Below are 19,975 nucleotides of genomic sequence, written 5' to 3' on the forward strand. Positions count from 1 at the left end.
AGCCTCCCTCCTCCTACAAATGGAGGGATGGATCCCTCCATTTGTAGGAGGAGGGAGGCTACCCTCTTGTTCACTGGGGTGAACTCCATTGTACAGTCACCAAGATGCAGGGTAGCAAGTATGCCCACTCCTTCTGCCCCTGGCTTCTCACCAGGGGCAACTTTAGACTGAAAGCATGTCCAATCCCTCTCAAGAAAACTGGTTCCAGAACTCAAGTCATGCGCTGAGATGAGACCAACTATTTCTAGTTGGAACCTCTGAACCTCACACACCACCTCAGGCTGTTTCCCCAACAAAGAGGTGACATTCCATGCCCAGTGAGAAAGCTTCTGTGCAGATTGCCTAGGTCCCTGCCCTCGGCTTTTTAACATCTCACATTGCACCCATCCCTTTTGGCCCTTCCCTCTGGTGGTGAGTCCATTGGAAGGTGAACCCATATTCCACTTCGGGCTGAGCCTGGCCAGGCTCCATGGGTTAAAGCCCGGGCACCAGGTGCTTGCCAAGGTGCCCCACCTCCAGGCCTGGCTTCAGAGTGAGGCCCTGGTGATCTGCATCCAGGCAAAGGAACACTGCATCCATTGATTGTACTCTTCCAAAAGGGTGGGTAACTTGAAGTGCTGTTTGGTGCATAAGCACCTACAGCTTATGCACCAAACCTAGGATGCAACCTAGGATTTGCCTGCCTTGGGTGACCCTATATGGGGTATGAAGTCCCTGAAAGCATAACTCCTCAAACCCATCCACCACGATAGATGGTAGCCTATTGAGAGGTGAAGAAAAAATACATAAATATATTTTTAAAATATAAAATTACCTAAAAAATAAAAAAGGGGTCAAAATGGAATAAAAATGAGTGCACCTCATCTCTCCAGTCTAGAAGAAGAATTTCATACTGATTTTGAGTAATTAGGTAACATGACTTGGAAGCAATTGAAGTAATTTTTAAATATAAAAATACCTAAAAACTAGAAAAAGGATTCAAATCGAATAGGAATCAGTGTGCCTCATCTATACAGACTAGTAGAACAATTTGACGCTGATTTTTAGACAATAGGTCACATGACATATAAGTTATTGAAGAAAACATTATATTATTTAATATTGATGTAATATATTAATAAAATATTGAATATGACTTCAAAATTTAATAGAGAATAATGTGTATCATGTAATAGCATGAATTACCACTTTTTTTGTGTCAGTTTGTCACAATTAGTTTGTCAGGAGTGTTTGGTTCGGAAATTTGTTGATGGTCCCTAAGTGAACCTCCGAGTGCCTGAGGGGGTAGAGAACAGCCGGCCAAAAAAGAAAGTTAAAATGGAATAAAAATGAGTGCGCCTCATCTCATCTATACAGTCCAGTAGAACAATTTCACACTGATTTTGAGTCAATAAGTCACATGACCTAGAAGCTATTGAAGACAAATACAAAAAAATAGCTAAAAAATAAAAAATAATTTAAAATGGAATAAAAATTGTTGTGCCCGTCTACACATTTTAGGCTTGTGAATTTTAATCCTGTTCAGTGCCGCTCCTACATTGGCAGGAAAGAGAGTCAGTGGTTTGTGTCTCCAGATGTCTCTGGAGACACATCTGCCTATGTTCTCTACTTCTGAAGTCTCCACAGAGTAGTTGCATTTAGATTCAATTATATACCAGCTGGGTGACTTCTGAAGGTAGATTTCTACTCTGGATTTTATTTAGAGGAACCAAGGTAAAGGGGGAAAATGCAACATTTTTCAGGTCTCTTAAAATATTTAATCCTCCACACACATTTTTTTTTAAATTTTGTGTAGGACTGTTACCAATCACAATGAAATAAGCTGAACTTTGGGTTTGAAATGGACAGAATGTGGACACAAGGCGAGAAGATGTTGAAGAAGCATTTGTTTCTCTTGTAAGCTTTTTCTGTTGGCAACAGTAAAATGCATGTAGAAATCATGCAATCTTTGCAATATGTCATTGTCTCTGTTCAAGTGTTAAATTGGTACAGTGCTAAGCCTCTTATTTGTATCCACTTGTGTTCAGTAATGACAAAGCAACAGACGTTTTAGATAAGACTTTAATCTCAGTCTGTTGCTTATTTTTGAGTTTTTCCTCTTAGATGACTGATCCCACAGAAGCAACAGGACAAACAATCCATCCATTGCTTTTCCTGTCCCTCCCCTCTTTAGTAATCTTACTCTCTCAGAGGTGGAGTTACTGAAACAGTTGTAGCTGAAAACACACGGCAAGAAGCTGGTAGTGGAGAAAGGATCAGATGTTCAGGTAAGAACATGCCTACATGTTTGCGGCTCAGAACATTGCACTAGATGCTTTTTTTTGTTCATTTAATTTTAGTATATGGAACTAGATATTCAGCTCTTCCTAATCACTAAATCTGCTCTTTAAAAATATGCATTTATGCCTAGGTTCCTGTGAAGGAATGATGAAAATGCCCAGATGCACAATGGTAATGATCTTGCTTTTAATTATAGGACACTATGCCACCAAATGTGGTGCATTCAAAGAAGTAAGCGTTTTAAAGCTTTCCAAAGAACTTCTGGGAACACCAGAGCCACTGGGCTCTGGTTGTGGGAATGTGGGAATATTTGGGAGCCTTTTCAGTCTCTTTGTTGCACACTAAGCTCCATGCTGCTGGACGACAGCCAAACACTAGCTTGTGTTTTCAGCAGAATGCTTTCTTTCTCCCCACCGGATGTTCTTCTTAGAACTGTGCAGAGCTCTGAGGACCCTGTCATTACTGAAATTAAAAGATGCAGTGACTAGATGTATGCTATGGAGCAGAGCTGTTTGTTGCATGAAACATTCCATTCCATTCCATTCCATTAACAATGGTTACAGTAGACTGAGTTTCTAACTAACTGTTCAAATATGCCTGTACTTTCTAATATATGATATGTGGTAAATATAGATGCACTTTACTTAAAACATTTTTAAGGCTTGTCACATCTCGGCACCTAATACCTGCTATCTCTGCAGAATGTCTATGTACAGAGCTACCCATGTTTCCAAATACTGAGCACTTAAAGTCAGAGTAAGAGGAACATTTAAGACATTTTATTACCGGTAAAGATGTTGTGACCCTATTCACACAAAGTTGTTTACAGCACATCAAATTTCGCAGCTTCTTCTGGTTAGTTGCATTACATATGTCACGACCAAACATTAGCAATTGGGAAAAATCAGATCCAGCTGTTTCAAACTTCAACATTGTCAATGCCTCCAGCTGAAATTGTTCCTCAATAGCCGAGAACTTCTGGATGAAGCGAAGCGTAGAATAAGTTGATTTTCACCAGGCTAATGTGAATGAAAGCCATATTGGATTTTGAGAGCTGGATTTGTTAGAATTCTCAGCCTATCCAAGTTCATCTTCATTATGTCATTTCAGAGTATTTTGTTATTGTGTAACAAATGGGACACATCATGACATTTTTCAAAACCAGCAGAAAAGAAATTGTGAAAGCCTTTGTAATGACCCTTTTTAAGTCGGCTAGAGCAAAGTGCTGCTCTATTGGGTTAAGATAAATGTTTGGTTTGGGTTTGGATTAGGGAGAGCACTTTGTTCTGCTATGGGTTTAAAGCAGTATCTGCTGTTAGACTGCTGTTAGAATGTTCAGTGTCTCAACAGACACTGAACATTCTGCTTATTGACAGGCCAGTAGGGGAATAACTGTCCAAGCCTTTCTGATGGGGGCGTTGTCTTTGCTTGTCTTTACTTTAACATGAGAAGACTCATTGTCCAACTTGACAGGAAGTAGATGGGCTTAAGTCTTGTTAATGCTTTGGTTAACATCAGGACCTTTCCCAGAACTCTTTCCTCCATCTAAGGCCTTCCCAATGGGATGGTCATCAGTCACTGGGCCACACAGATCTTTATTGAGAAATCAAAGAGCACTTTGCATTTTTCCACAGTAAGTGGATATGAACTGACTGTATCAGTGAAAGAATGAGTGAGCTATTTACTCAGATGTGAAATTTTTTTCAGTTTGGTGCTGGTTGTCATTTCATGGCATATCAGACAGAAAGCATTGCTGTTGACTGGTAACCTCTGGCTCTTGGTCAGGGCTCCAGCTCTTCATTAAGGTGCTGGCTGTTTTTAGAGTCAGGGCTCTGTCCTAACTCGTCATTTTCTTCCATCAGACCACATAGTTTCTTTTTAGGAGCTGGTTTTGCTGCAATGTCGTCTCTTCTCATCATAAAGAAGAATTTATTCTGGAAGACTATTAAAAATGGGATTGTTTGTGGTTTAATCAGGAGACTATTTCTGATATTCTTCTTGTTGCAGCCACAAATGTCTTCTATGAAGACATTTGTGGCTGCAGACTTTATGTGATAGAACATTGCATATTTGTGAAATGGAAATTCAAATTTTGAATTGAAATGTAAGAAATATTTCCGTTTTGTTCCCCTGTGTCATTTGAATAATCTTACTCTGCAGTTCTTTTGGGGTTGGTCTCTACTAGTTTTGCACATCCTAAGTCTGAACTATATTTATACATAGACTGGCTGCATGCTCAGGGTGTTTGTCCTGGTAGAAGGTAAACCTTTACCCCACTCAGGTCTTTTGCAGCCTCTAACAGGTTTTCCTCCAGGATTGTCTTGGATTTAGCTCCATCTGTCTTCCCATTGCCTTTGACTCTGGTCGTTATAAATCATAGTAAGTCTTCTCAAGAACATTGAAGTAGGACATCTGCAAGAAACCAATTAAAAAAAATTATTTTCAGTTTATGTCTAAAATTCTCCTCTTCACAGACTTTGAGCAGTGCCTTGTAGTCACTTGATTTGTCCACATAGATCAGTGGTCTGCAACTCCAGTCCTCAAGCACCGCTGTCCTGCAACTATTGGAGGCATCCTTGCTCCAACATACCTCAATCAAAATTTTGAATTAATTCTTTGGTATGTCAAAAAGTTAGCAAAATCTAACTTTCTCAGAGGCTGAGCTCCAAAGACTACTCTTTTGCCCAACTTTGAGTTTTACTGTGGGGTGAGTTTTAGCAGTGATGTCTCCAGAATAGTGAATGCAGGAGTATACAGTGCAATCAGTTGCTTTGACTAAATGGAAACTACTAAATTACTAGATTAAACAAGGTTGAGTACAACTAGATGCCATGCTTTTTAGATTTTTGTTTCTAAAAATATTAAAAACTATTTACTCATTTGCTTCCCCTCAGTCTATCTGTCAGGTAAAATCTAAATAAAATACAGTGAAGTTTGTAGTGTAAGGTGAGAAAATGTGAACTATTTCATGGGTGTGAATATTTTTTACGGTATACTATGTATAAGGGTATTCTCAGGTCAAACCAGATGAACTTACAAAATTAAATGGATTGAATCACAACATAATTCACAGGGGTGAAGAAATCAGGTAGTGCTGATATTTTGCTGAAGTCAGATGCACACTGCTGCTCAGAACCATCTGAAACCCCATCTTGGCACTTTTAAACAAGATCTTTTCAACTCCTAAAACACAAGCATTGTCTGAGTGAACAGGCTGCAACATGCTCCTCAGCTCCGAGGCTGATTACAGGCTGCTTTCTGTGGGTGGGAGGTCCAGGAAGGTGTTCTGTTAAAGTGTTAAAAGAATGCAGAAGAATAAAATCTGAAGCCTGTTAGAGTTAAACAGCTCAGTAAACTTCCTCAAAGTAAAAGTGATGAAATGGAACCCTTTCTATGCTACCAGGAAAAGGAAAAACAAGAAAGAAAAAATAGAATGATTATGATAATATTAGCAGAAATTAGACCATCATTATATTAAAACATTTTACATTAAAATTATTTCCAATATAAGCCCCATAAGGTCATTACTGACGTTTTGGTAACACTTTATTTGACGGGGTGTGCATAAGACTGACATGACACTGTCATAAAGATGACATAACATCTGTCGTGAACATGAAGAAGTCTTTATGAATGTCTATGACTGATGTCATGAAGTGTAATTCGGTAAGTAATGACAATTTTAATGCAAAGTTGCTGTAGAAATTCATTGAAAGTCCATTAAAATGCCAACTTTGCATTAAAATGTCATTATTTACAAAATCATTCAAAGTTGGGACTTTTAATGCAATTTTGCATTAAAAGTGTCATTATTTATCAAATGACACTTCATGACAACTATCATAGACATTCATAAAGACTCCTTCATGTTCATGACAGATGTTTTATCATGATTATGACAGTGTCATGCCAGTCTTATGCACACCCCATCAAATAAAGTGTTACCGATGTTTTTGTAGGACATTTACCCCCTGCTGACTTTGTGAATGTCAGAGGTCACCAGCAAACATCATGTCATTACATGGATGAGTGCTTAGCCTCAGGGTGAGGCCACATCTTGTTCATGTACATATTTCCTGGCTCAGCAGGGAACAGAGTTTCCTAATAGAGATGTAGAACATGCCTCAAAACTCCCTTTAAATGAGTTTCCTCTGAGAAAAACAAGCTCTGTTTTCTTTCCCTCTTGTCTTGAACTAGTCTTATTTATGATGTTAGAAAGTCCATTTTCAGATGATTAATAATGATTCTCCATGTAAAGGCAGTGCTCTAATCAAATGCTTTTTTGCATTTGGCTGTTTTGCAACAGTTTATGATTGTTATTATTACCACAAAACATGAAGGAAAAACACAGACTGGACAGGGGCAACTGTAGAATCCAACAGTGAGAAAAAGAAACTAAGGAGTTTCTTTGAGACATGATGAGTGAGATGGAAATCATATAAGTCCAATAAACAAGATGCAGAGCAGGTAGGGAGCTGAGGGAAGGTAATATGCACAAGAGAACCTGAATGGAAACACAGAAGATCTAACTATGCACATAAAAGGACATAAGGAAGAAGTAAGGAACTCAATACGAACAGTAATACAAAGAATTGTATTACTTTCAGTTGTTTGAAAGTACAGTGATCCCTTGTTTTTCGCAGGGGTTGTGTTCCGAAAATAACCCGCGATAAGTGAAAACCGCGAAGTAGTTACCTTTAGTTTTTACAATTATTCCCTGCCTAGGTGGGCCCCATATGGGGAAAAGGAGGGCAGACCAGATGGGTCCCATATGGGTTTGTCCACGGGTTCCACGGCGGTCCCACATGGGTTTGCCCATGGACCCTACATGGGCCCTACATGGTGGTGGGCCCACATGGTTTCTCTCATGTGGGCCCACCCAAACCCATGTGGGGCCACCGTGGAACCCACGGACAAACCCATATGGGACCCATATGTCTGCCCACCTTTCCCCCATATGGGGCCCACCTAGGCATGCTGGCAGGGATTATACAGCATAATTAAATACTCTATATTTAAACCAAAGAACAAAACCTGTTTTCAGGTCAGCAGATGTGCGTGTTCATCAATCCAGCCTTAATGTGATCCATTAAAGCGTCTCCTCCAACCTGCCCCATGAGATTCACAGCTGTATCTACGGCAGAACGATGGATCTCGTCAAGCGAGCCTCCGGTCGGGTTTTGCGTTGATTCTGGCCACAGTTTTTTCCAACATGCATTCAAAGTTTTCAGCTTTCATCTGAATGGCCAATCTGTATTACTTATATTTAAATACCGTAACGTTATTGGCACACAGGTAGAGAAGGAGCTCGGAGACGGTTTAGCCAATCAGGATGCAGAACACAATGCACTGTGAAAAAAAAACTGCACAAAAAAGTCCAGGAAGCAGTGAGATCGCGAGGGATCACTGTAATACCAAGCAGCTGTACCCAATGACAATGACACTAAAAGCATCTCATTAAAACTGATTAAAAACAAAACTCAAACAGCTCGAACAGGTGGATCATGACAAATAAAAATAATTAAGAAACAAAAAGACATTTACATGTCGTCCTCATGACTGTTTATCTGCATAACTCATTAAAAACTTCAACTAAAATTAAAAATAAGAAACTTGTAAGCCAGGGTTTAATATATGGTATGAAACTTTTACAAATATATGTTTTTTTCCATATTTGTTAAAACAGTCATGTTATGATAGCATGAAACAGCTAATCTGTGAAAAGCTTGCGCTCCTCCACCTCCACCCTGTGGTATATTAACACCTGAAGGAATGGACCGCTCCCAGTCAAAATTATCAGTCACGGACAAGAGGAGGGTCTTAGTGCTGTCAATCACCCTTATGCACTCTGCCTTAATGTGTTAATTAAGGCAGAGAAACAAAGAACCAATCCAAGAAATTTTTTTATTAGCTATCACACTAACTAGTCTGAGCATTCATAGTATGTTGAGGTGAACCAGTTGTAGCTGAGCAGAGAGCAAGTGGTAGGATGTGAGCAGTGTGCACATGGGAGTGACTGACAGTGCTAAAACCCTCCTCCTGGCTCTGACTGGTTGTTTCTGATGGAGCTGTGTATTTCAATAGTTAACACTGGGAGCACTGGTATAAGGCAGTGGTAATTTTTTTTTTTTCACAGATTATATTGTGATTATATTATACTGTAACATAGTGACAGTTTTAATAAATATCAAAAAATCATATTTTTTATGAGTTATTAAATGAGTATTAAAAGATTTATACACAAATATAAAGCAGGAAGAGTTGAAATGGTAAACTACTTGAGAACAAATTAGTTTTCTTGATGTGTTGAATACTTTTTTGCTTATTTATGAAATGCCTTAGCCTGAAATGTTGTGTTTTCCACAGATCCCCACTGACCATGTGACCCAATAAAAGGCGCAGCTTGTCATGCTATCAAATGTAAAGTTGAGCAAATCCCAGACAAACTCTGACTGGAGTACGTTGGTGACAGAGACCCAGCTTTCATCTGGAGGCTGCTAGATATCCTGCCTGTAACGCCTTGGGACTGAAAGCGATGGGTTTTCCAGGTCACACACTGGCCTTCTCCTTGCTTGTGGTGCTTCTGCTTTTACTGACCTGCAAATCTCTTTGTTCACTAGTAAAAGTCAATAAAGGTTTAAAGGTGAAACGAGGTCAGTCAATCTACCTTCAGGAAGAGGATCTGCAGTTCCATGTTCCTGCTCAGAAGGATGTATGCAAGGTGGAAGTAGTATTAAATGAGCCCATAACTCAAAGAGTGGGAAAACTTGTGCCACAGGTAATGGAAACCTCATGTACAAGATAAAAAAAGCTAATTATTTTTACCAGGACTAAAACAATTTGAACAACAGGTTCTTCAAGTTGTCGCTGCACCAGCCTTTGATATAGGCTGGTGATATAGGCTGCACCAGCCTATATCTCTACCTTTGATATATCTGTCTTAAAGTTGATATATCAAAGACTCAGGGCTGGGGTACCAATCATCTCATGTATGTGTCAGCTGTCCATGGTTCCTCATATATATACGGAGCTAAAACTGTGACAGCTGACACTGATTTGGCATTGAAAATTAAAATGTCACTGAAAAAAGAAACAGTGACATTGAAGAATGTATGATGATACACACATTAGACCAGGGGTGTCAAAGTCCAGTGCTCAAGGGCCACTGTACTGCAGTTTTTAGATGTGCCACAAGTACAAAACACTGGAATGAAATTGCTTAATTACCTCCTTCTTGTGTAGATAAGTTCTCCAGAGTCTTGCTAATGTCCTAATTATTCTATTCAGGTGTGGTGCAGCAGAGGCACATCTAAAAATTGAAGGGCAGTGGCCCTCCAGGACTGGAGTTTGACACATGTGCATTAGATGGTGAAACTTTGTTTTCCCGATAAGTTTCCAATGCTACTGCAGAGAATTCAGGGGTGCATTCACGCCAACACTGTTTTGTCTGCTTTAATCAAACTCCAGTTTGTTTGCCTAGAAAGTGAGTTTAATTTGGAAAGGTGTGAATTTGCTCTGCTGGAGCTTTGCTGTCTGGGGCTTTATGCCCCTGGTAGGGTCACCCAAGGCAAGGTGAGGGACCAGACAAAATGCAGACCGAAGACCCCTTTGATGAAAGTGAACATTGGATTTTATGTTCCCTCGCCCGGATGCGGGTCACCGGGGCCCCACTCTGGAGCCAGGCCTGGACGTGGGGCATGTTGGTGAGCGCCTGGTGGCTGGGCTTTTACCCATGGAGCCCAGCCAGGCTCAGCCCGAAGAGGAAACATGGGTACCCCTTCCAATGGGCTCACCACCTGTAGGAGGGGCCAAAGGGGTCGGGTGCAGTGTGTGATGGGTGGTGGCCGAGGGAGGTGGCCCTGGCGGTCCTATCCTCAGTTGCAGAAGCTGGCTCTTGGGACGTGGAATGTCACCTCTCTGCTGGGGAAGGAGCCAGAGCCAGTGTGTGAGGTTGAGAGGTTCCGGCTAGAAATAGTCAGTCTCATCTCGACGCATGGCTCTGGTTCTGGAACCAGTCTCCTTGAGAGGGGCTAGACATAATTCCACTCTGGAGTTGCCCAAAGTAAGAGGCGCCAGGCAGGAGTGGGCATACTTTTTGCCCCACATCTCAGCGCCTGTACGTTGGGGTTTACCCCGGTGAACGAGAGGGTAGCCTCCCTCCGCCTATGGGTGGGGGATCAGTTTCTGACTGTTGTTTGTGCTTACAGGCCGAACAACAGTTCAGATTACCCACCCTTATTGGAATACTTGGAGGGGGTACTGGAGACTGCCCCTCCAGGGGACTCCCTTGTTCTGCTGGGGGACTTCAGCACTCACGTGGGCGATGATAGTGAGACCTGGAGGGTCGTGGCTGGGAGGAACGGCCCCCCCGATCTGAACTCGAGGGGTGTTCTGTTGCTCGTCACAGATTGTCAATAACGAACACCATGTTCAGGGATAAGGGTGTCCATATGTGCACTTGGCACCAAGGCAGTTCAGTGATCGACTTTGTCATTGTTTTGTCGGATCTGTGGCCGTATGTCTTGGACACTCGGGTGAAGAAAGGTGCGGAACTGTCCACTGACCACTACCTGGTGGTGAGTTGGCTCCAGTGGTGGGGGAGGAACCCGGTCAGACCTGGCAGGCCCAAACATGTTGTGAGGGTCTGCTGGCAACATCTGGCAGAGTCTCCTGTGAAACGGAGCTTTAACTCCCTTCTCCGGCAGAACTTTGAACACGTTCCGAGGGAGGTGGGGGACATCGAGTCTGAGTGGACCATGCTTTGTGCCTCCATTGTTGAGGCAGCTTATCGGAGCTGTGGCCGGAAGGTTGTCAGTGCCTGTCGTGGCGGCAACCCTCGAACCCATTGGTGGACACCTTCGGTGAGGGATGAATGAGTCTTATCGGGCCTTTTTGGTCTGTGGAATACCAGAAGCAGATGATGGGTACCGGCAGTCAAAGGGAGGAAAAAGACTTCCGTAAGGCTTCAAGGCGATTCTGGTCCACCATCCGGTGTCTCAGGAGGGGGAAGCAGTGCAGCACCAAAACTGTTTATAGTGGGGATGGTGTGCTACTGACCTCGACTCGGGACGTTGTGGGCCGGTGGGCAGAATTTGAAGTCAAAGACCTCCTCAATCCCACCAACATGCCTTCCATTGAGGAAGCTGAGCCTGGGGACTCTGGGTCGGGCTCTCCAATCTCTGGGGACGAGGTTGCCAAGGTGGTTTAAAAGTTCCTCGGTGGCAGGGCCCCAGGGGAGGATGAGATTCGGCCAGAGTTCCTTAAGGCTCTGGATGTTGTAGGGTTTTGTTGGCTGATGCGACTCTGCAATATTGCATGGACATCGGGGGGAGTTCCCCTGGATTGGCAGACTGGGGTGGTGGTCCCCCTGTTCAAAAAGGGGGACCGGAGGGTGTGCTCCAATTACAGAGGGGTCACACTCTTAAGCCTCCCTGGCGAGATCTATTCGAGGGCCCTGGAGAGAAGGGTCCATTGGATAAGTGAACCTCGGATTCAGGAAGAGCAATGTGGTTTTCGTCTTGGTCATGGAACACTGGACCAGCTTTACACTCAATAGGGTCCTGGAGGGTGCTTGGGAGTTCACCAGACCGGTCCACGTGTGTTTTGTGGACTTGGAGAAGGCGTTTCAACGTGTCCCTCGGAGAGTCCTGTGGGGGGGATCCTCCAGGAGTATGGGGTACCGTGCCCTTTGATACGGGCTGTCAGGTCTCTGTACGACCGGTGTCAGAGTCTGGTCCACATTGCCGGCAGTAAGTGGGTCTCATTTTCGGTGAGAGTTGGACTCCATCAGGACTGCCCTTTGTCACCGAATCTGTTCATAACTTTCATGGACAGAATTTCTAGGCGCAGCCAAGGCGTTGAGGGCATCTGTTTTGGTTGCCTTAGGATCGCACCTCTGCTTTTTGCAGATGATGTGGTCCTGTGATCTGCAGCTCTCGCTGGAGTGGTTCGCAGTCGAGTGTGAAGCGGCTGGGATGGGGATCAGTGCCTCCAAATCCCCGGCCATGGTCTTGAGTCAGAAAAGGGTAGAGTGCCTTCTCTGATCAGGGGTGGGGGGATGTCCTGCCCCAAGTGCAGGAGTTTCAGTATCTGGGGATCTTATTCACGAATGAGGGAAGACGGGAGCGGGAGATCGACAGGCAGATTGGCACAGTGTCTGTAGTGAAGTGGGCACTGCACCGGTCTGTCGTGGTGAAGAGAGAGCTGAGTCAAAAAGCGAAGCTCTCGATTTACCGGTCGATCTACGTTCCTACCCTCATCTATGGTCATGATCTTTGGGTCATGACCGAAAGAACGAGGTCCCGGATACAAGCGGTCGAAATGGGTTTTCTCCGTAGGGTGTCTGGGCTCTCCCTTCGAGATAGGATGAGAAGCTCGGTCATCCAGAAGGGACTCAGAGTAGAGCCGCTGCTCCTTCACATCGAGAAGAGCCAGTTGAGGTGGCTCTGGCATCTGGTCAGGATGCCTCCTGGACACCTCCCTGGTGAGGTGTTCCGGGCACATCCCACCCAGAGGAGGCCCAGGGGAAGACGCAGGACACGCTGGAGGAATTATGTTTTTCGGCTGGCCTGAGAATGCTTTGGGATTCCCCGGAGAAGGTGGAACAAGTGGCCGGGGAGAGGGAAGTCTGGGCTTCCCTTCTTAAGCTGCTACCCCCTGTCCCGATCCCGGATAAGGAGAAGAAAATGGATGGATGGATGGATGGATTTGCAATTAAACTCTGATGTGGACAAAAGCAATTTCTGGTTCCCCTACAAGGTCACAGTTCAGTTGAAATGAACTCTTCTGCAGTTCAAGTGCATGTGAATGTCAAGTGGCCTGGGGGCCACTGCAAAAGAAGAAAGTGGTTGATAGCACAGGCTAAATACAAAAAAAAAAATGAAAGTCTAGCGCTAAAGGGAGAAATGGCGAACCAGACTATCAGGTATAAAAATATGTGTGTCATGGCAGGTTGTCACCGGCGCCGGGGTTGGGGGTGTGGTTAAATAGAAGATTCCTTCACAGACCTTCTGCTTCACACTCGGCTGTGAACTGTGAAAGCTGTAGATCACAACTAGATGAGTGAGGTCAATAGGACTACATCATCCACAAAAAGCAAAGGCCACCACAACAAATCCCCTCAACACCCTGGCTGCGCCTAGAATTTCTGTCCTTAACGGACCTTCACGCCCTCTCTTGCACTGTCCAGCTTTCCGAATTGTGTTTTAAAAACACTCCTGTAGAGGAATGTGGTTAGGCGTGATGGGCTTTAAAAGTAAAGGTCAGAATCGGTGGCAGAGTCCAATTCTCATGGGAAACGAGCCCGACTTACTGCTGGCAATGTGGACCAGACTCTGACGCCATAGTCATACAGGGACATAACAGTCTTCATCAAATGGCCTCTTACCCCATACTCCAAGAGATCCCACAACAGGGCGACCATGTCCCTTTTGACCAAGGGACATGGTCAAAAACCTTCTCCAAGTCCACAAAGTACATGTTGACAAGTTGGGCGAACTCCCAGGTAAACTCCAAGACCCTACTGAGGGAGTAGATCTGGTCCAGTGTTCCACAACCAGGACGAAAACCACACTGCTCTTCCTGAATCTGAGGTTTGACTATCTGATATGTTTGTTTTGTTTTATATATTTTATCATTATTAACTGTATAAACTGACAAATATTTCAGTTTTAGTTTTAAAGAGGCTAATTGACAACTTGTATTTTCAAGAGGTGAGTAAGACCTGACTTACTTGCAGTGGCATTGAAAACTTGTCTCATCATAAACAAACCTGAATTGAATACACAAGACTGACTCTTTACCTGACACGCCCCCCATCTAATGATACAAATCAATGTGTACTGGCATGGCAATAACTTCTTGGCAATAACTCATGATGAAAGGTTTTATCATTTTCCCAATAGGGCACATTTTTAAACCAAACACATTAATTGGATGACCAAGACTGAAACAATTAGAAATAATTCCATATATATATATTTTTTTCCTTTTCCATTTTCATTGAGAAATGTATATGTTTTGTTTTTCCTTTTCCTTATGCATGCGTTGCTATTTTTACATTTCCTTGCCTACTCTTTTTACTTTATTGTATGCATTGCCTCCTGTCAATGAAAAGGGCGGTGTCTGAAGGCTTCAGTTTCTGCCTATTGGTTGGTTAGCATTAAATTATTGCTGGGTTTCAGATGATGTAGCACAGCGTATGCTGATCTGACTGAACACCGGAAGTAAATGCAGCCCATTTATTTCTGTTGATCCAGCAACAATATGTCTAAAGTCTGTGTCCTGTATGGTTGTTCCAACTAGGGTTGCCACCTGTCCCTTAAAATACGGAATTGTCCCATATTTGGCTGTTAAATGTTCCGTCCTGTATTGAACCGATACGGGATACTATAGATATCCGATAGACACGCCTATCACACACATATCAAGACTAATTATAACAATAATGACCAAAATAAAACACAGGACGGACACTACGCAGCCACTGTGAGCTGCTTTCAACCCAGGTCTTTTTAAAACATCCTCAACCTGATACTCCACCATCCTTAGAACCAAAACCTCTCGTATAGATACAGACGTGAGAGGGAAGACTCAAATCCCAGGCTGAACATGTTAGTGAGGATGAATACAGCCCATTAAAACAAATATGTTCATCCTGGCGCGGTGTGCAGTGCTGCATGATGTCAAACAGAATGGATCAAGAGAGGAACTGCAGACCCGTTAGAACCCAAAGAAGCAGACACCAGCGTCTCTTCATCCCTCAAGCATCTCCTGAGGCTGATATGGTACAGAACATTTTTTATGGATTAATTAAGTTTCTTATTGTGGTTTTAGTAGACTGTTATGGTTTGATTATTAAATAAGCAATTATTTGCTTATTTAATGTATAGTGTTATCAGCCGAAAGTACAAATGGCCATTTAAAGAACAAATCGTACTATAAGATTAACACTTTGGCTCACTTGATATATCAAATAATGAAATATTGCTCTGTTTTTTTTTGTTTTGTTTTGTTTTGTTTTGTTTTGTTTCATTCTTTTTTAAGTGTCTCCATGAAAAAACACTGGCAACACTGGCCCTCGTGGTAAATTTGATCTAGAACCAGCCTCGAAACCTGACTCATTTGTATAAATATTTTAGTAATACTCTTTACAATACCAAACTTTTCACATAACTTTTGGAGCCCTGCCTGAGGACACATTTTGATTATTAAATTAGGTGTTATGATCAGTTACTCATTAGTTGAGCAGTTTACCAAATACATTTTACACTTGCTTAATTAAACATGTTTAAGGTATGCTACCCTGATTGGAGTACAAGTTTGGAGTACTCTGTGTATAAATGATTGCTCCATGGATCACATTTTAAAACAAAAAACACTGCCATAAAATATTGTCTATCACTGCAGCGGCCATCTCACCCCATAAGAATAGGGCGACGTGCCGTGGTGGGCGTCCCTTATTTTAATTTCTGAAAGGTGGCAACCCTGGAGCCGGTGGAAAAGGGGCATTAGAAAAGAAGCTCAAAGAAAGGTAAACTCTGTCGACGTGATGTTAGCAAAGCTAGCTGTACAGTGACAAATTGCATTTAATATGGAAAAATGCTGCCACACACTGCGCTGAATTATTGTGCAGAGGTGTTGACTGACGTGTTGGCAGGGGTGAAAATAGTCGGGTACGGTCAGGTACTACGTACCCCTAAAAGATTTAGCGGGGTACACAGGGGAGCGGCTGTCTGCTGTAAAAAATCAATTGGTAATCAGCCGTGACTGATTAGTTTTTCAAGAACAATCTAAAACACGACTTAATCAGTTAATAAATAGCTTTTTTCCCTTTTCATATTGTTTCTGAATTCTTCGTGCTTTGTTAGAGCAGGGGTGCAATACGTCGATCTCAGCGGTAGGTGACAAACTGAACGCCAGCAGGATGTTGAGACTATTACGTCCTCCTCTGACTCCTTATCAAAACGTTTGTAACTTTATTAAACAACAATAACAAAAAAATCAAAACGTGTTCATATTAATGACCCAACAAAAATAATAATCTCTGTAATCATTGTTTCAACAAGGTGTTGCGCAAATCTGTGTGTTTCGGTTCCATTACCAAAATAACAAGCAGAGCAGGAGTTTAAAATTAACTAATCAACCACTACAGGGGAGCACTTATTAATAATCGCAAAAATAACTAAAGCCACAAGCAGTGTTGGAGGCCCTCGCAGCATAGTGCACCGAAGGCCTGGTGGCGACCGCAGGGGTTCCAGCAAAGCCATGCTCTCGCCACCGCCGACGCTCTCGCACAGTTCCCGTAGCTGTCGGCCAGGCAATACACACCGACATCTTCTGCAGTGCTCCCTGACGATGCATAAGCACAGTCGAAATGAATTGCAATTTCAAGCTATTGGGCTCTTTAGAGGCTAACAAAGGTCAAGCCTAATAAGTGTACTGCAAATAGGATAATGCATGTATGATTTAGAGCAATTGCTCTAACTGCTCCTTCCAAAAGGTGACTTCCTGTTGGAAGGGGCGGGGCTAAAGTGATGTCACCAATTGACCATTTGAATGTGATGAACTCTGGTCTGTGATGATACAAATGAAGTTTGATGCAGCTGGGAGCTTATATGGGGAAGTTATTCCATCTTGATATTTCATGGGGGCGGGCTGCACAGTGGCGCAGTTGGTTGAGCTGTTGCCTTGCAGCAAGAAAGTCCTGGGTTCAGTTCCCGGCCTGGGGTTTTTCTGTATGGAGTTTGTATGTTCTCCCTGCGCATGCGTGGGTTCTCTCCAGGTACTCCGGCTTCCTCCCACAGTCCAAAAACATGACTCTCCAAATTGGCCTCTCCAAATTGTCCCTAGGTGTGTGTGTGCATGGTTGTGTGTCCTGTCTGTCTCTCTGTGTTGCCCTGCGACAGACTGGCGACCTGTCCAGGGTGTACCCCACCTCTTGCCCGGAACCTTAGCTGGAGATAGGCACCAGCACCTATCCCAACCCCACTAGGGACAAGGTTGTACAGAAAATGGATGGATGGATGTTTCATGGAGAATGGCCAGATTTGAGGCTTGGCCATGCCCACATGCTTTGACATAGGAAAATTCCTTTGATAACTTTTGACCTTCAATGCCTCAAGACTGTGCTGACTGAGTGTGAAGCCTGGATCTCAAAAACTGTAGGACGAGTTCGCTCAGATATGACATCAATAAAACAGACAAAATGGCAACTTTGATTCAAAATGGCGGACTTCCTGTTGGGTTTGGACCATGGCTCCAAGAGACTTTTTTGTAGGTCCTGACAAGATACTCATGTGTACCAAGTTTCATAAAGCATGGCTGGGGGCTGATGTTTTTTTTTAATTCTAGGGCGTGCTGTGGAGGAATTAGGCAACGCCCACCAAATATTGGACTGCAGTTCTGTTGGGGGTTGACAAGGATCAATCTCTGTGAGTTTGGTGCAGCTGGGCATTAATGAGGGGAAGTTATTCCACCTTGATGTTTCATGGAGAATGGCCAGATTTGAGGCTTGGCCACGCCCACATGCTTTGACACAGGAAAATTCCTTTGATAACTTTTGACCCTCAATGCCTCAAAACTGTGCTGACTGAGTTTGAAGCCTGAATCTCAAAAGCTCTAGGACGAGTTTGCTCAGATACAACGTCAATAAAATGGACATGATGGTGGTTTTGATCCAAAATGGTCGACTTCCTGTTGGGTTTAGACCATGACTCCCAGAGACTTTTTTGTAGGACCTGACAAGATACACGGTACCAAGTTTCATAATTGTGGGTAAAGCATGGCTTAGAGCTGATTTTTTTACAAATATTCTAGGAGGTACTGTGGAGGAAATAGGCCACACCCAAATATATTGCACTGGGTTCCTGTCGGTGGATGGACAAGGATCGATCTCAGTGAGTTTGGTGCAGCTGGGCCAAAACATGTGGAATTTAGAGCCAAACGTATGGCGGCAGCGAGACCTGTGACTTCGCCGCGCTGCCACGGCCATGCCCTCCACTGAAAACTCTGAGCTCTTTAAAGCAAGTGAGACCAACTTATCAGTCATCTGACTCAAGATCATCTTGATTAGGTCAAGAGAGCCAGAGATGGAGCTTTCCAAGTAAAAAAAGTCACTTCCTGTTCTGAGGGGGCGGGGCTTATATGACATCAGATTACAATTATATAGGATTGTCAGGCATCCAGCCAGGATCCCTCAGGCCATGTTTGGTGCCAATTGAGATTTTCATGTGAAAGTTATAGCGTTTTTTTTGTTTTGGCGAGTATGCCAAGTTCGCTGCTCTGCCACGCCCCCTGAGCATATATGAAAAGTAAATTTTTTTGATAACTTTTAAAGCCCCATGCCTTAACTGCATTCTGACCAAGAATGAAGCCAATAGGTCGAAATTTCAAGGAATTTATCAAAGTTTGACGTGAGTAAAAATGAAAGATGGCCAAAATTTGACATTTGACCCAAAATGGCCACGTCCCTGTCCATTTTAGAGGGTACCTCCAAGAGACATTTTTTCTTAATTTGGGGGAATCTATCTACGTACCAAGTTTCAGATCTCTATGACCTACGGCAGGGGTGTCAAACTCAATTTCACCGAGGGCCACTTCAGCATATTGGCCACACTCAACGGGCCACATTGACGGTACAAATCAGGAGTGCATCCCTGCTAAAACACACCCCAGACAAAAGGTTGACTTCCCTCATTCAGTTCTGTAGAGGCTTATAATGANGCCTCAAGACTGTGCTGACTGAGTGTGAAGCCTGGATCTCAAAAACTGTAGGACGAGTTCGCTCAGATATGACATCAATAAAACAGACAAAATGGAAGCTTTGATTCAAAATAGCGGACTTCCTGTTGGGTTTAGACCATGCCTTCAAGAGACTTTTTTGTAGGTCCTGACAAGATACTCATGTGTACCAAGTTTCATAAAGCATGGCTGGGGGCATAAATGATTTTATGTATTGAAGTTTGAGTTTCCATAGATGTAAAATTACTGCTCAGTTTAAAAATTACAATATTTAAATCAGTTGTTTAAAGGTAAGCAAACAAATAATAAAAACAAGTCACATGGGCAGACATTATAGAGTTTATGCAAAGATTTAGTCTCAGAGGCAACTGAAATCAATTAATTAAAAAAAATCCTTTCTAAAAATCATCTCATGGACTCTGAACTAAATGCGTCTTTCTGACTGGGAGCCGACAGCGTGTTGAAGAGTTATGGACCGGACGCTTTGGAGCGTCTGGTTAGGAAGCGCATTACAAACCTTTGGTTGAAATGGCGCGTTAAATTCAAGTCTTCATTACAGACCAGAGAAAACTAAAGAGAATGCAACGTTGTGTTAATCCATTTGAGGAGCCAGCAGTTTATCTTGAGGAAATAAATGACGATGCAAAAGTTAATTAGACTGTAACATGCGCAGTCCGCTGCTTAACCACTGCAGATGCGGCTCCGCCGCTGCGAAGAATTAGAAACCGCTGGGAGTAACTCATCCAGCAGTTTATTTAACAAATGGAGCCTTGGTACACGTTACCCAGGAGAGCGGCGTTCTGGAGGGGCTGCAGACGTAGCATCTGTCCGTTTCGGAGAAGCGAAACCATGCAAAAAATAAAAAATAAAATAAAAAAACCTGGTAAAAGGGCACACCGGACCGCGCAGGGTAAAACACTCACAGAGTTCAGTTGATCTGTTTGGATCAGACAGA

At 43.1% G+C, this 19,975-nt stretch overlaps 1 protein-coding gene across 4 annotated transcripts in view; it reads left to right on the forward strand.

Moving 5' to 3' along the window:
- The first annotated feature begins 2,202 nt into the window (after window positions 1-2,202).
- Window positions 2,203-19,975, forward strand: part of frem1a (Fras1 related extracellular matrix 1a) — a 39,255-nt gene continuing 21,482 nt past the window's right edge. For 2 of the 4 annotated variants that reach the window (XM_016666772.1, XM_007543280.2), the window contains exons 1-2: window positions 2,203-2,267; window positions 8,647-9,058. In XM_016666772.1, coding sequence (XP_016522258.1) covers window positions 8,816-9,058 — 243 coding nt within the window. In that variant the 5' untranslated portion in view covers window positions 2,203-2,267; window positions 8,647-8,815. Of the gene's footprint in view, window positions 2,268-2,410; window positions 2,452-8,646; window positions 9,059-19,975 lie in introns of all 4 variants that reach the window. The other 2 variants (XM_016666773.1, XM_007543279.2) reach the window with 2 other exon arrangements.

The sequence above is a fragment of the Poecilia formosa genome, unplaced genomic scaffold, assembly GCF_000485575.1.
Source record: "Poecilia formosa unplaced genomic scaffold, Poecilia_formosa-5.1.2 Scaffold793, whole genome shotgun sequence".
Taxonomy (NCBI): domain Eukaryota; kingdom Metazoa; phylum Chordata; class Actinopteri; order Cyprinodontiformes; family Poeciliidae; genus Poecilia; species Poecilia formosa.